At 40.1% G+C, this 16,000-nt stretch overlaps 1 protein-coding gene across 3 annotated transcripts in view; it reads right to left on the bottom strand.

Moving 5' to 3' along the window:
• Positions 1-16,000, bottom strand: part of PCYT1B (phosphate cytidylyltransferase 1B, choline) — a 146,826-nt gene that overhangs the window by 58,661 nt on the left and 72,165 nt on the right. For all 3 annotated transcript variants that reach the window (XM_005228354.5, NM_001193051.1, XM_005228355.5), the window contains exon 3: positions 8,800-8,916. In XM_005228354.5, coding sequence (XP_005228411.1) covers positions 8,800-8,916 — 117 coding nt within the window. The remainder of the gene's footprint in view (positions 1-8,799; positions 8,917-16,000) is intronic.

Here is a 16,000-nt window from a genome sequence, read left to right as displayed (position 1 = left end):
TTGCACTCCTGTAACATATAATACTGTACTTCAATTTTAAAAATACAAAAAATAATGTAATGTATCACATCAATAGGCAAAAGAAAAATCACATGATGATATCAACAGATGTAGAAATAGCATTTGATAAAATCCAATACCCGTTCATGATACCAAAAAAAATCTCTTAGTAAACTAAAAATAGAGGGGGACTTCCGCAACTTGATAAAGACTATCTACAAAAACCCTACAGCTAACATCAAACTCAAATGGTGAGAAAATCTAACTTTTTCCACTAAGATCAGGAATAAGGCAAGGATGTCCCCTCTCACCATGGCTTTTCAACATTGTATCGGAAGTCCTAGCTAGTGCAGTAAGACAAGCAAAAAAAGGAATCTAAATACAGATCTTATACTGTTCATAAAAACTGGATGAAAATGGATCATAAATAAAAAACCAGAACACAAAAGTATAAAACTTGTAGAAGGTAACATATGAGAAAACCCAGATGACCCTAGGTGTGGCAGTGACTTCTTATATACAACACTCAAGGCACAAATCAAAGGCAACTGATAAACTGGACTTCATTAAAATTGAATATTTCTGCTCTGCAAAAAGCTATGTCAATGAAATAAGACAAACCAAAGACTGGGAGAAAATATTTGAAAAAGATACAACTGATAAAGGACTATTATTGAAAGTACACAAAGAACTCTTAAAATTCAACAATAAGACAATGAACAACTGGATTAAAAACAGCAAAAAAGATCAGAATAGACACCTTGACAAAGAAGATATGCAGGTGTTAAGCAAGCATATGAAAAGATGTTCAACATCACATATCATCAGGAAACTGCAAAATAAAACAATGAGCTATCACTATGCACAGATTAAAATGGCCAAAGTACAAAATACTGACGATACCAAATCCTGGTGAGGAACTGGAGTAACAGAAATTCTCATTCATTGCTGATGTGAATGTGAAATTGTACAGTTACCTTGGAAGACTGTTTGGCACTTTGTAACAAAGCTAAACATACACTTAACATATGATCTAGCAATCACGCTATTTGGTATTTGCCAAAATGAACTGAAAAAACCTACCTGTAGATGTTTATAGCAGCTTTGTTTATAATTGCCAAAACCTGGATGCAGCCAAGATGTCCTTCAGTAGGTGAATGGATAAACAAACTGTGGTACATCCAGACAATGGTATATTACCCAGTGCTAAAAAGAAATGAGCCAACACGCCATGGAGGAACATTAAGTGCATATTACTAAGTGAAAAAAGTCTATATGAAAAAGATACAGACTCTATGATTTCAATTATATGACACTCTGGAAAAGGCTCCAAAATCACTGCAGATGGTGACTGCAGCCATGAAATTAAAAGACACTTGCTCCTTGGAAGGAAAGTTATGACCAACCTGGACAGCATATTAAAAAACAGAGACATTACTTTGCCAACAAAGGTCCGTCTAGTCAAAGCTATGGTTTTTCCAGTAGTCACTTATACATATGAGAGTTGGACTATAAAGAAAGCTGAGTGCTGAAGAATTGATGCTTTTGAACTGTGGTATTGAAGAAGACTCTTGAGTGTCCCTTGGACTTCAAGGAGATCAAGCCAGTCAATCCTAAAGGAAATCAACCCTAAATACGCATTGGAAGGACTGATGCTGAAGCTCTAATACTTTAGCCACCTGATGTAAAGAGCTGACTCACTGGAAAAGGCCCTTATGCTGGGCAAGACTGAAGGCAAAAGAAGAACTGGCAGCAGAAGATGAGATGCTTAGATAGCATCACCCACAAAAGGGACACAAGTATGAGCAAACTCTGGAAGAGAGTGGAGGATAGGGAAGCCAGGCCTGCGGCAGTCCATGGGGTTGCTAAAAGTCAGACATGACTTAGCCAATGAAAAACAACAACAGGCTGTATTTTGCCCTGATTTTGGCTGACTCCTAGCATGCACTTTGCTCTGAATGGCTGACTCCTAGCCTCTACTACTCCCTGAATGGCTGACTCTAGGCCTGTATTTGCTCTGATTGGCTGACCGCTAGCTAGTACTTTGCCCTGATTGCCTTACTCCAAGCCTTTACACTGCCCTGATTGGCTGACTCCTAGCTTGTACTTTAGTTGATGAAAGCAGGGAAAACCACGAGGTCATTCTGATAATGACCTAAATCAAATCCCTTATGATTATACAGTGGAGGTGATACGTGGATTCAAGAGATTAGATCTGGTAGACAGAGTGCCTGAAGAACTATAGATAGAAGTTCATAACATTGTACAGGAAGAAGTGACCTTAATCATCTCAAAGAAAAAGAAATGCAAGAAGGCAAAGTGGTTGTCAGAGGAGGCTTTACAAATAGCTGAGGAAAGAAGAGAAATGAAAAGCAAGGGAGAAAGGGAAAGATATACCCAACTGAAAGCAGAGTTCCAGAGTACCAAGGAGAGATAAGAAGGCCTTCTTAAGTGAACAATGCAAAGTAGTAGAGAAAAACAAAGAATGGGAAAGACTAGAGATCTCTTCAAGGAAATTGGGGATATCAAGGGAATGTTACATGCAGGGATGGGCATGATAAAGGAAAGAAACAGTAAGGACCTAACAGAAGCAGAAGAGATTAAGAAGAGGTGGCAAGAGTACACAGAAGAACTGTACCAAAAAAGTCTTAATGACCAGATAACCCAATGGTGTGCTCACTCACCTAGAGCCAGACATTCTGGAGCGTGAAGACAAGTGGGCCTTAGAAAACATTACTATTAACAAAGCTAGTGGAGGTGACAGAATTCCAGCTGAGCTATTTCTAATCCTAAAAGATGATACTATTAAAGTGCTGCAGTCAGTATGCCAGCAAATTTGAAAAACTCAGCAGTGGGCACAGGACTGAAAAAGGTCAATTTTCATTTCAATCCCAATGAAGGACAGTGCCAAAGAATGTTCAAACTACTGGACAATTGTGCTCATTTCCCATGCTAGTAAGGTTTTGCTCGAAATGCTTCAAGCTAGGCTTTAGCAGTATGTGAACTGAGAACTTCCAGATGTACAAGCTGGATTTTGAAAAGGCAGAGGAACCAGAGATCAAAATGCCAACATTGGTTGGATCACAGAGAAAGCAAGGAAATTCCAGAAAAACATCTACTTCTGTTTCATTGACTATGCTACAACCTTTGACTGTGTGGATCATAACCAACTGTGGAAAATTCTTAAAGAGATGGGAATACTAGACCACCTTACATGTCTCCTGAGAAACCTGTATTCGGGTCAAGAAGCAACATATCCTTACATGGAACAACTGACTGGTTCAAAATTGGGAAAGTTGTTCAAAAAGGCTGTATATTGTCACCCTGCTTAATTAACATCTAGGCAGAGTTCATCATCCCAAATGCAGGGCTGGCATGAATGAATCACAAGCTGAAATCAAGATTGCTCGGGAAAATATCAACAACCTCAGATATGCAGATGATAACACTAATGGCAGAAATGAGGAGGAACTAAAGAGCCTCTTGATGAGGGTGAAAGAAGAGAATGAAAAAACTGGCTTAAAACTCAGCATTCAAAAACTAAGATCATGGAATCCAGTTAGATCATTTCATGGCAAATTAAAAAAAAAAAAGTGGAAGCAGTGACATTTTACTTTCTTGGGCTCCAAAATCACCATGGACAGTGACTGCAGCCATGAAATTAAAAGACACTTGCTCCTTTTAAGGAAAGCTATGACAAATCTAGACAGCATACTAAAAAGCAGAGACATCACTTTGTCAACAAAGGTTCATACAGTCAAAGCTATGGTGTTTCCAGGTGTCATATATGGATATGAGAGTTGGACTGTAAAGAAAGATGAGCGCCAAAGAATTGATGCTTTTGAATTGTGGTGCTGAAGAGTCCCTTGAGAGTCCCGAGACCCTCTTGAGAGTCCCTTGGACTGCAAGGAGATCCAACCAGTTAATTCTAAAGGAAATCAGTCGTCAATATTCATTGGAAGGACTGATGCTGAAGCTGAAGCTCCAATACTTTGGCCACCCAATGCGAAGAGCTGACTCATTGGAAAAGGCCCTGATGCTGGGCAAGATTGAAAGCAGGAGGAGAAGGGGGTGGCAGAGGATGAGGTGGTTAGATAACATCATCAGCTCAAAGGACATGAATTTGAGCACACTCCAGCAGACAGTGGAAGACAGAGAAGGCTGGCGTGCTGCAGTCCATGGGGTTGAAAAGAGTTGGACACCACTTAGCAACTGAACAACAACAAGAGAATTTAAAATACCAAGAGTCAACTCTAACGTATTAAACTATGGGCTTTGGCTGATAATAATGTGTCAATGTAGCTTCACAGACTATAAAAAATGTACTACACTGCTGCAGGATGTTGATAATGAGGAGGCAGTGTGTGTGAATCTTTTTACTTTCTGCCAATTTTGCTGTGAACAAAAAATTTTCCTTAAATTTTGCTAATTTTTGAAAATGTTAATATTTACAGTATTCCTTAAATTACACATTTTATAACTATTTAAACTTAGGATGGAAAATTTTAGATGTCAATTTAAAAATTTTTAAGAAGGCGTATCAGTTCAATTCAGTTGCTCAGTCGTGTCTGACTCTTTGAGATCCCATGGACTGCAGCATGCCAGGCTTCCCCGTCCATCACTGACTCCCAGAGTTTGCTCAAACTCATGTCCGTGGAGTCTGTGATGCCATCCAACCATCTCATCCTCTGTCGTCCCCTTCTCCTCCTGCCTTCAATCTTTCCCAGCATCAGGGTCTTTTCAAGTGAGTCAGTTCTACACATCAGGTGGCCAAAGTATTGGAGCTTCAGCTTCAGCATCAATCCTTCCAATGAATATTCAGGATTGATTTCCTTTAGGATGGACTGGTTTGATCTCCTTGCAGTCCAAGGGACTCTCAAGAGTCTTCCCCAACATCACAGTTCAAAAGCATCAGTTCTTCAGTGTTCAGCTTTCTTTATGGTCCAACTCTCACATCCATACATGACTATTGGAAAAACCAAAAGATGGTTATAGTTTTTCAAAATTCTTTTTGGCATTGTGGGGAACGAAGAGTGAAGACTCTTAGTCTAGGACAATGGTTTTCAACAAAGGCTTCATCATCCCCTAGGATGCATTTTTGGAAATTTGTAGGACATCTTTAGTTGTCACTATAATTGGAAGCAGTGACTGGCATTTAGTGGGCACTGTGCCGACAATGCTAAACATCTTCCTAAATGTGGAACAGCCCCACATGAGAATTTTCCAGTATCCTGTAAGATTTCTGAATGTCTCTGTACAATTATTTTTAATTATTTGAATCTAGCCCCTAACTTTGTTTTACAATAATTGCAAAGTATTACTAAACAGCTGTGATAAATGCTGAATTTTAGGGACTTTCCTGGTGGTCCACTGGTTAAGAATCCACCTGTCAGCACAAGGGGCATGAATTTGATCCCTGGCTGGGAAACTAACATCCCATGTGCCCCGGGGCAACTAAGCCCGTGTACTGGAACTACTGAGCCTGTGCCTCAACTAGAGAGAAGCCTGATAGATGAAACTAAGACCCAGTGCAGCCAAAAACAAATAAATAAATAATTTTTTTTTAAAATGCTGAATTTTAGAGGAAGGCAACTACTATATACATAGAAGGAAGACTTCTTTTTCTTATGAACAATTCCCCAAAATGCATTTGCCACAGCCATGCCATTCAGCATTTGAGCTCCAATACCACCCCTGAAGAACCCTGCCTACATACAGGAGGTTGGAGATTGTTTAACAGACTAGGAATCAAACACAATTAAATTAGTGGAGACATATGAAATACAAGCTTACACTGAATTTTAGTAGGAGATTGGTTGCAAAATACTTCATGATATTTCCAGTTATTTTAAACAGGATAATAATAAATCATTGGAGAAAATAACATATTGAAATTATTTATTATTGTTTACATTGCTTCGAGGTTTTCACTCTTACTCTGTCACTGTCGCCAGAAGTCTACACACATTTTTACAGCTTCATGTTTTATTGTTTCATTTCCCATCCATACTCTAGTCCCTGCTGCCAAGTCACTTCAGTCGTGTCTGACTCTGTGCGACCCCATGGACTGCAGCCTACCAGGCTCCCCCGTCCCTGGGATTCTCCAGGCAAGAACACTGGAGTGGGTTGCCATTTCCTTCTCCAATGCATGAAAGTGGAAAGTGAAAGTGAAGTCACTCAGTCGTGTCCGACTCTTAGCGACCCCATGGATTGCAGCCTACCAGGCTCCTCCATCCATGGGATTTTCCGGGCAACAGTACTGGAGTGGGGTGCCATTGCCTTCTCCCACTCTAGTCCCTATCATCTACCAAAAGATATGGTCTCCACGGTTGTCTTTGTAGTTTAACATTCCCTTGGCTTCCACAGAGAATCCATGTAATAGCCATTGAGGAGGTATCTACCTTTCTTAAAACCCAAACGAACTTTTTAGCCAACCCAATAAATCGGCTAGAGAGGACACTGGTCACTGCATTACTTGATGCTGCTTAGGCAACAACCCTCTGAAACAGAACTCAGAGCAGCCAGAGCTGGTTCTTCACCAGGGAGCAGTACCAGCTCTAGCTTTTGAGAGCTATGCAACGACTGTGTGGCTCCTTCTGCAGTTATTCTCCTTCCCTTCTGCTTTAATTCTTGGCTCTGAACTCCTGTCCATATTCACCTCTCTCAGTTCTACATCACCTGTGCTTTTATGAAAAGCCTCCTTAAGAGACAACAAGTCAATAAAACAACACACCTAGTTGTAGCCACCACATTTTCCCCTCTTGTCCCAACATTCTTATCTGGGCTGGTGTGAAGATCACTGCACAAGGAAGGTTCCGTGCTCTGGCTTCTGTGTGCCCTTACCTTCGTTTAATTCTCTGCACAATTGTCAGTGCTTCAAAGGGTCCTCACCTGACCTCCACACCTGAAACACCCCTGCTTGCGTGGCCAGTCACCTTTCCCCTTAACCCTATGTAACATTTCTTCATAGTACCTCTCCTCCAGATTGTTACTGGTCAGTGTCTGCCTCCCCTTCAGACTCTAAGTTCTCTGAGGACACAGTCTGCTTTGATGGTGGCTGCATCCTCAGTGTACAGAAGAATGCCTGGCTCACAGTAGGAGCTCAAGAAATAGTTGTTAAGTGAAGGAATCATTCAGCAAATCAGTGAAACCACTGCTGCTGAGTAACCTAGAGAGCTGCTGTTGTTAATTTACTGCTTTCTCCAGCTTACAAGAATGCACTGAAAGTCTATTTCCTTTGAACTTACTGTTGATGTGCTAATCCAGGGCCAGGGCAGTGTTCCTGTTAAGTGTTACCCACACCTAACCACTTCCAAATTCGGGTTGCCAAAATGACCAAGGGCTTCCCTCATAGCTCAGGTGGTAAAGAATCTGCCTGCAATGCAGGAGACCCCAGTTCCATTCCTGGGTCGGGAAGATCTGCTGCAGAAGGGATAGGCTACCCACTCCAGTATTCTTGGGCTTCCCTGGTGGCTCAGCTGGTAAAGAATCCACCTGCAATGCAGGAGACCTGGGTTCGATCCCTGGGTTGGGAAGATCCCCTGGAGAAGGGAAAGGCTACCCACTCCAGGATTCTGGCCTAGAGAATTCCATGGACTGTATAGTCCATGTGGCTGCAAAGAGATGGACACGACTGAGTGACTTTCACTTTTCAAAATGACCAAAGCCAAACCACTGCAGAGGTCTCCCCAGGACCCAGAAGCTTAGGACCAGACTCCAGGTGGTAGTGCTCACATAAAGAATGGTTTTCCACTCAAAATAAAGGAAATGAACAGAGATGGGTCCTCTGCCCACCTTGGGTTCCCTCTGCATGATCTGTTCAGTAACCATTGCCTCTTATCATCTCTTCCTTCTGGAAAGAATTCTATTCAGGAACCATATGGTCACTATGTTCAGCAAAATCTGCAAACAATTCCTCCTAAGTATTCAAAAGTAGTTTCAAACTTGTGAAAGACAACAAAATACTGTAAAAAACAGATATGTAGTCTCTTACTATCACCTTGCTCCCTCACAGGAGAGGTGTAAGGGTTGGTGGTATCTAGTTCATGTAATGCCACAAAAAATGATCATGGTAAAAGGAAATGCTGCTTCCAGAAGCTACAGAGAAGAGACCCAGGTCTCCCAGATCAGCCACTTTTCCTTTTACACAAACGGAAATCGGTAGGCCTTTTGGAAGAAGAAAATTTCAACCTACGTCTAATTACCCTTCTCTCTCCACAGCTTATGAACTCAGTCGCTTCCTTCAGTGTAAACCAAGATTACTTGCATATATAAAACTCCATTTCTTTAACACATGGCATATAAATTCAATTAATCGGGACTGTTGTAAGCCACTACCATTAGCACAACACTGTCCTAAGTGCTGTGGGTCACACCAAAGGAACAGACAATGACCTTGCTCAACATTAATCATCCTGAGTTTCCTCTAGTCTCCAAGATTTGAAATCAGAATAATATTGCTTTTCTCCTAACCCTCTAGGAAATTTCAGAAATAGGAACTGGAACATTCCTCAAACACAAAAAGAAAGGTATTAATGGAAAACACGAAGCAGTTACACTTGGTGGTATTATTAGTCTCTCTTTCTCTAGGAATCAACAGTTTATAATCTCATGATATAATTTCCCCTATGGTGTTTTTAAAATCTCATGTTAAATTTCAGGCAGTAAACAAGGAACCCAATATAGGCTGAATTGGGAGCATTAACAATGGGAGGTTTTAATGATAGAAGTCTGAAAGGGCTTCTTTTCAGGAAGAACATTATATAAGAGTTTTCTAGACAAAGAAAAGGCACTTCTTACCTCCTACCAGCAGGTAGCTGTTGGGAAACAGTGTTTTTGCTTGCATAAGTGCCCTTGCATGACCTGAGTGGAAGAGGTCAAATATTCCATCCGCATATACTCTCACGGGCCTGTCAACTGTGGAAGAAAGAAAACATCATCAACAGAACTGCAGAATAAGGAATCCCAGTCACCTGATCCTTCTGTCAGTATAGCACTGTAAGAAGGTTTACCTGGAGAAAACACAATGTCTACATACCATCAGTTGCATATTAGTGCATGAAATTAATTTTACCAAGAAGTTCTTTTCAGGACATCAAAGCAGAGTAAAAACATAACAAAATTAAGATTGACCCAGTATGCACATTTTTAACTGCAGAGCACTGGGGAATTGTCTCGACCCAGAGTAGAGTCTCAGGTGGCTGAGTGGGCAGATTTAGACAGACCAGGCATCACCAAAGGGTTAGCAGAGTCAAGCCAGCAGGAATATCAAGGTAGGAGTGACTGGGGAGCTCAATGAAAGGCCAAACAAGTTCTGGCAGTCTGGCAGTCCCAAACAAAGATCCCTAAGTCCTATTCCCAAAGGCAAAGATGCTGCTGTGCACCTCCTCCGAGTCACCATCACACAGTGAAATTCAGCCTTGGTAGAAGTAGTTACACCATAAAAATTGGCAACTGTTCAAGTCAGGGCTTAATTCCCTCTGCAGGGCCAGTTGTTACACATTTACCACTGCACAAAGGTCACTCCCTATCCTCTTTGACATCCTAAGATATGGAGCAGTGGGGGGGGCACATGCTCCAAAGAGAGGAGAGTCAGGGAGCAAAAGTTACACGTGTAGTGCTCAGGGATAGAGGAATGTGATCCATGCTACAGTTGTCCCTAGGGAGAAAGGTCAAGAGAGACAGAGACTCTCAGTGTGAAATATAGTGCTCTGGGAAGTGCCATGTCTTCAGGAAGAGGGACACACTTCACCACAGCTTCCTGGGAGTCAGGTGACTGTGCTCAGAAGTGCAGAGTGACACTTTTGCTGAGCCAGCCCAAAGACCCAGCACTTCCAATAAGAGGGAGACACCGGGAGGTAGAGGGGCTGGGCGCCAACGTTTACACCATTCTGGACTCTCAAGAAAACTAGAAAGTGAAAATATAGCCAACTAAGGGCTTCCCTTGTGGCTCAGCTGGTAAAGAATCCGCTTGCAATGTGGGGGACCTGGGTTCAATCCCTGGGTTGGGAAGATTCCCTGGAGAAGGGAAAGGCTACCCACTCCAGTATTCTGGCCTGGAGAATTCCATGGACTATGTTGCAAAGAGCTGGACACAACTGAGCAACTTTGACTTCACTTTCACAAGCTAAATATGGCCAACTGAACATACACACTCTCATCTCCATGTCCTCTCAAACACCACAAGAATTACAGAGAAAGAATTAAAAAGGGATAATCCCCCAAGGACATAGCAAACAATGAAGGCAACGACAGTGGATTAGAGATGTCAACCACAACTTGGAAAGTTGGTTGTCACGTGCTGGGTATCTACAGGGAACAAGAATCAGAGGTGGGGCAGATGGGGAAAGGATTGCTGGTTGGTTGGCTTTATGAGACTAAGATTCCTACTAAATTTTTAAAGACACATCATATTGATGTTATAAATTTTTCAAAAAGAAATCAATGCAAACTTCTGTTGAATGATCCTCAAGTCTGAGATTTAAAATTGTGATTATTTTTTGACATACTACAACCTCATTAATTCAGAACATAAATTGAAAGGAACGTTACATTAATACATTCAGATGGTACAATGTTTCTAATAAATTAAATTTTTCGAATAAAAAAACTTGAGAGACTTTATTTCAGATAGGGAATTGCAATTATTCCCAATTATACACCATTTTGAGCAAACAGAATTGCCTTCACAGGATTATACTGTATTCTAAATAAGGCACAGTAAATAGAAAATACTTTGAAATAACAAACTGTCTAATGAGGGATCCTTGGTTTCAAAGCTCTTATTCAATTTGATTTCAATTGAGGAAAATTTGTTTTAAGATATAAACCCCAAGGGAAAGCAGATGGCAGTTTTGCAGAAGTTTTTGTTATTGATTCAGAGGTGATCAAGATAAATAAATTCAAGAAGGGAGGAAAGAAAAGTGAAGTGAAGAATGATGATATAATTAGGCTATTTAGTAGATCTTTGAAGAGTATTTGTGGAGTTGATTTTGCAATAAGCTCACTTTTTTGAATTGTAATGTGTCAGCAATTGCCAGACTAAGAAATTCTGCAGGACCAAAAAAAACCCCCCAAACCCTGATCTCTTCAACAAATAAACTTAGAAAAAAAAGAAGAAAGAAAAGAGATGAAGAGGGGATCTTAGAGATTAAAAGATATATTAAAAATATCTCAACATATTGTAATGTACAGACATTATTTGGATTTGGGTTCGAGCAAACTATAAATAAATGATGACATAAGACAACTGGAGGGGTATATGTATAATACAGCTGATTCACTTCACTATACAGCAGAAACTAACACAATATTGTAAAGTAACTAGACTCCAATAAAAAAGAAAAGACATGAATCCACCACAGGTGATTCATTGTTGATATATGGCAAAACCAACACAATATTGTAAAGTTAAAAAATAAAATAAAATAATAAAATATTTAGTTTCAGGTGAAAAAAAAAGAAAAGACAATTGGAAATTGGAACACTAGATATTTGATTATATTAAAGAATTACTGTTAATTTTTTAGGTGAGGTAATGGTATAGTGGTTATATCCTAAAAAACCAGAGCTCTTATTTTTAAGGCATTATACAGAAATATTTATGGATGAAATGATATGAAGCCTGGGATTTTGTTGCAAATAATTCAAGAGGGGAGAATTTATGAGGCAAGACTGGCCACAGGATGGTGGTTGTTAAGTATGGGTGATGGACACATGAAGGTTCATTATATTGTTCTATTTTCACGAATGTTTGAAATTCTCCATAATATTTTTAATAGACTGTGGCTTAACTTAACTTGCATATATATTTGCTTTAATCTTTGGTTGGAGGTTTTTCTGGACATCCTTTTAGGCATCTAGGGACTCTCCAAGGAGTCTATGCTGGGAACCACCGACCTGTGAAGCTACAGGTTTGGCCGTGATCAAAAAGTCTCTCCACAGCCATGCTGGAAAGACCTTAAAGTAGCTCCCAATGACTCCCACCTCATGCTCTTCTTGCCTCTGTGAGATCCTCTCCCTTTGAAATGGGAGTAGGAGCTATGCCTTGCTTCTAACCAGGAAAATATGACACTGGTGATAGATGTCTCCCCCATAATTATTTTACAGTGTGTAAGACTCCATTTTGCTAGCAGACTCAATCTTTCTCCCTTGGTGGCTTTGAAGAAGCAAGCTGCCATACTTTAGAGGGCCATGTGCCAAGGAATTGCAGGTGGCCTCTAGGAGCTGAGGGTGGGCTCTGGCTGACAACCAGCAAGAAGCTAGACCCCTGGTCTTAGAGTTACAAGGAAATAAATTCTGCCAACGACCTGAGTGAGCTCAAATACAGATCTATCATGAATCAAGAGAAATAAGCCAAGTGACACTTTGAATGCAGTCTTGTGAATCTCTGAATAGAGGACTCAGCTAAGCCAGGCTCAGACTCCTTATCCATGGAAATTATGACATAATGAATATATATGCATTGTTTTAAGCCACTAGATCTGTGGTAATACATTAAATATCATACAAACTGAATACAATGGCAGTATAGATTTCCTGCCTACAGATTATTATGCTTTTTGAAAAGTACTTAAGGTAAATTCCTGTTTACCCTAAATGACCACAGCAAGGTATATCAGATAAATGTGATGTTCTGACAAAATGTAAATCTGTATACAAATCATTAATTTCCATGTTTCAAATAATTTATTAATAAATATGACAAACTACATGTAACACCAAAATGATGCTGAATATTTTCTTGAAGATCATGGATATAAATAATGACCAAGTACACTACTGTGGGTAAAATTTGATTATTTTAACTACCTGGATCTTACATTCCAAATTTCTGTAAGTTATTCAGCATCTTAAAGTAAAGGGAACAGTAAAGAGGGCTGTACTTAACAAATATCTCACACCATATACAAAAATTAACTCAAGATGGATCATAAACCTAAATGCAAAGCTAAAACTATAAAATTTCTAGAAGACCTTTGAAAACCAAAAAGATACATGTACCCCAATGTTCACTGCAGCACTATTTACAACAGCTAGGACATGGAGGTAATCTAGATGTCCACTGACAGGTGAATGGATAAAGAAGATGTGGTACATATATACAATGAAGTATCATTCAGCCATAAAAAAGAACAAAATTGGGTCATTTGTATTGATGTGGATAAACCTAGAGTCTCTGTCATACAGAGTGAAGTTAGAAAGAGAAAAATAAATATCATATATTAACATCCACTGGATCATTGAAAAAGCAAGACAGTTCCAGAAAAACATCTACTTACTGCTGCTTTATTGACTACACCAAAGCCTTTGACTGTGTGGATCACAACAAACTGTGGAAAATTCTTCAAGAGATGGGAATACCAGACCACCTGACCTGCCTCTTGAGAAATCTATATGCAGGTCAGGAAGCAACAGTTATTTTTTAAATTTATTTATTTTAATTGGAGGCTAATTACTTTACAATATTGTAGTGGTTTTTGCCATACATTGACGTGAATCAGCAACAGCAACAGTCAGAACTGGACATGGAACAACAGACTGGTTCCAAATAGGAAAAGGAGTACATCAAGGCTGTACACTGTTACCCTGCTTATTTAACTTATATGCAGAGTACATCGTGTGAAATGCCAGGCTGGATGAAGCACAAGCTGGAATCAAGATTTCCAGGAGAAATATCAATAACCTCAGATATGCAGATGATACCACCCTTATGGCAGAAAGCAAAGAACTAAAGAGCCTCTTGATGAAAGTGAAAGAGGAGAGTGAAAAAGTTGGCTTAAAACTCAACATTCAGAAAACTAAGATCATAGCATCCAGTCCCATCACTTCATGGAAAATAGATGGGGAAAAAGTGGAAACAGTGGCTGACTTTATTTTTCTGGGCTCCAAAATCATTGCAGATGGTGACTGCAGCCATGAAATTAAAAGACGCTTGCTCCCTGGAAGAAATGTTATGACCAACCTAGACAGCATATTGAAAACCAGAGACATTACTTTGCCAACAAAGGTCCGCCTAGTCAAGGCTATGGTTTTTCCAGTAGTCATGTATGGATGTGAGAGTTAGACTGTGAAGAGCGCTAAGCACCAAAGAACTGATGCTTTTGAACTGTGGTGTTGGAGAAAACTCTTGAGAGTCCCTTGGACTGCAAGGAGATCAAACCAGTCCATCCTAAAGGAGATCAGTCCTGAGTGTTCGTTGGAAGGACTGATGCTGAAGCTGAAACTCCAATACTTTGGCCACCTGATGTGAAGAGCCACCTGACTCACTGTAAAAGACCCTGATGCTGGGAAAGATTGAAGGCGGGAGGAGAAGGGGACGACAGAGGATGAGATGGTTGGATGGCATCACTGATTCAATAGACATGAGTTTGGGTAACCTCCAGGAGTTGGTGATGGACAGGGAAGCCTGGCGTGCTGCAGTCCATATATATATATATATATACATATATATATATATATAGGGGATATATGTGTACCTATAGCTGATTCATTTTGTTGTACAGCAGAAACTAATACAACATTGTAAAGCAATTATATTCCAATTTTTAAAAAATAAATAAAACTTCTAGAAGAAAAAAGAAAAAAATCGTAGTGGCTTTGAGTTTGGAAAAAAATTCCTAAATAGGAACCAAAAAGGACACACTATAAAACAAATGTATATATTTTAAACCTTATTTAAACTCTTTATTCTTCAAAAGACATTTTTACAAATATGAAAAGGCAAGTCTTCGGGAGAAAATATTTGGAAAATATGTATTTGAGACTTGTATCTGGAATATATAAAGAACCCTCAAGACTCAATACTAAGATAAACAACTCTTTAAAAAGAGCAAAAAAATTTCAACAGCCAAATAGAGGATAGCGAATAAGGACATGAAAGGATCCTCAACCCCATTAATCATTGCTGCTGCAAATCTTCTGACCTAGCCTTTGAAGTCACTCAGCATCGCTTATGCCACATTCCATTTGTTATACTACTACTACTACTACTACTACTAAGTCGCTTCAGTCGTGTCCGACTCTGTGCGACCCCATAGACGGCAGCCCACCAGGCTTCCCGTCCCTGGGATTCTCCAGGCAAGAACACTGGAGTGGGTTGCCATTTCCTTCTCCAATGCATGAAAGTGAAAAGTGAAAGTGAAGTCGCTCAGTTGTGTCCGACTCCAGCGACCCCATGGACTGCAGCCCACCAGGCTCCTCTGTCCATAGGATTTTCTAGGCAAAAGTACTGGAGTGGGGTGCCATTGCCTTCTCTGCCATTGGTAATTAGGGAAATACAAATTAAGGTCATACTGAGATATTACTTCCTACTCATTAGAATGGCTAAAAATTTCAAAAATTATTGACCATACCAAGTGTTGGGGAGGATATAGAGCAAATGGAACTCTCATACACTGCTGATGGGAATGTAAAATGGTACAAATGCATTGGAAAGCAGTTTGGCAGTTGGTCAAAAAGTTAAATATATACATACCATATGGCCAGATAGGAGGCAATCATCAACTACATTACATGTGAATTCACATTTTTGCAGGGCACGTTATGGGGTTTCTTGATATTGTTTCAGATTCAGGCAACAATAAAAGGGTGATAATTCATTTTTTTCTTATGGCTTTTTAAAAGGAGCTTGTTAACAATGCCTTAAAAGTACATTTTGGGGACTTCCCTGGTGAGCCAGTGGTTAAGAGTCTGCCTGTCAATGAAGGGAACATGGATTCAATCCCTGGTCTGGGAAGATTCCACACGCCACAGGACAACTAAGCCCGTGCACCACAAAGCCTACCAAAGCCTGCGAGCTCTGGAGCCTGTGCTCCGCAACAAGAAAAGCCACTGCAACGAGAAGCCCACACACCACAACTAGAGTAGCCCCCACTCGCCACAACTAGAGAAAACCTGTGCGCAGCAACAAAGAGCCAGTGCAGCCAAAAAGAATAAACATAATGAATAAACGAATTATTTTTTAAAGTACACATGGATTTACAAAGCATATGTATTTCAC

This window comes from Bos taurus, chromosome X (assembly GCF_002263795.3).
Source record: "Bos taurus isolate L1 Dominette 01449 registration number 42190680 breed Hereford chromosome X, ARS-UCD2.0, whole genome shotgun sequence".
Taxonomy (NCBI): Eukaryota; Metazoa; Chordata; class Mammalia; order Artiodactyla; family Bovidae; genus Bos; species Bos taurus.
The sequence above is the reverse complement of the archived record's forward strand: the minus strand, read 5'-3'. Positions and strand labels throughout refer to the sequence as shown.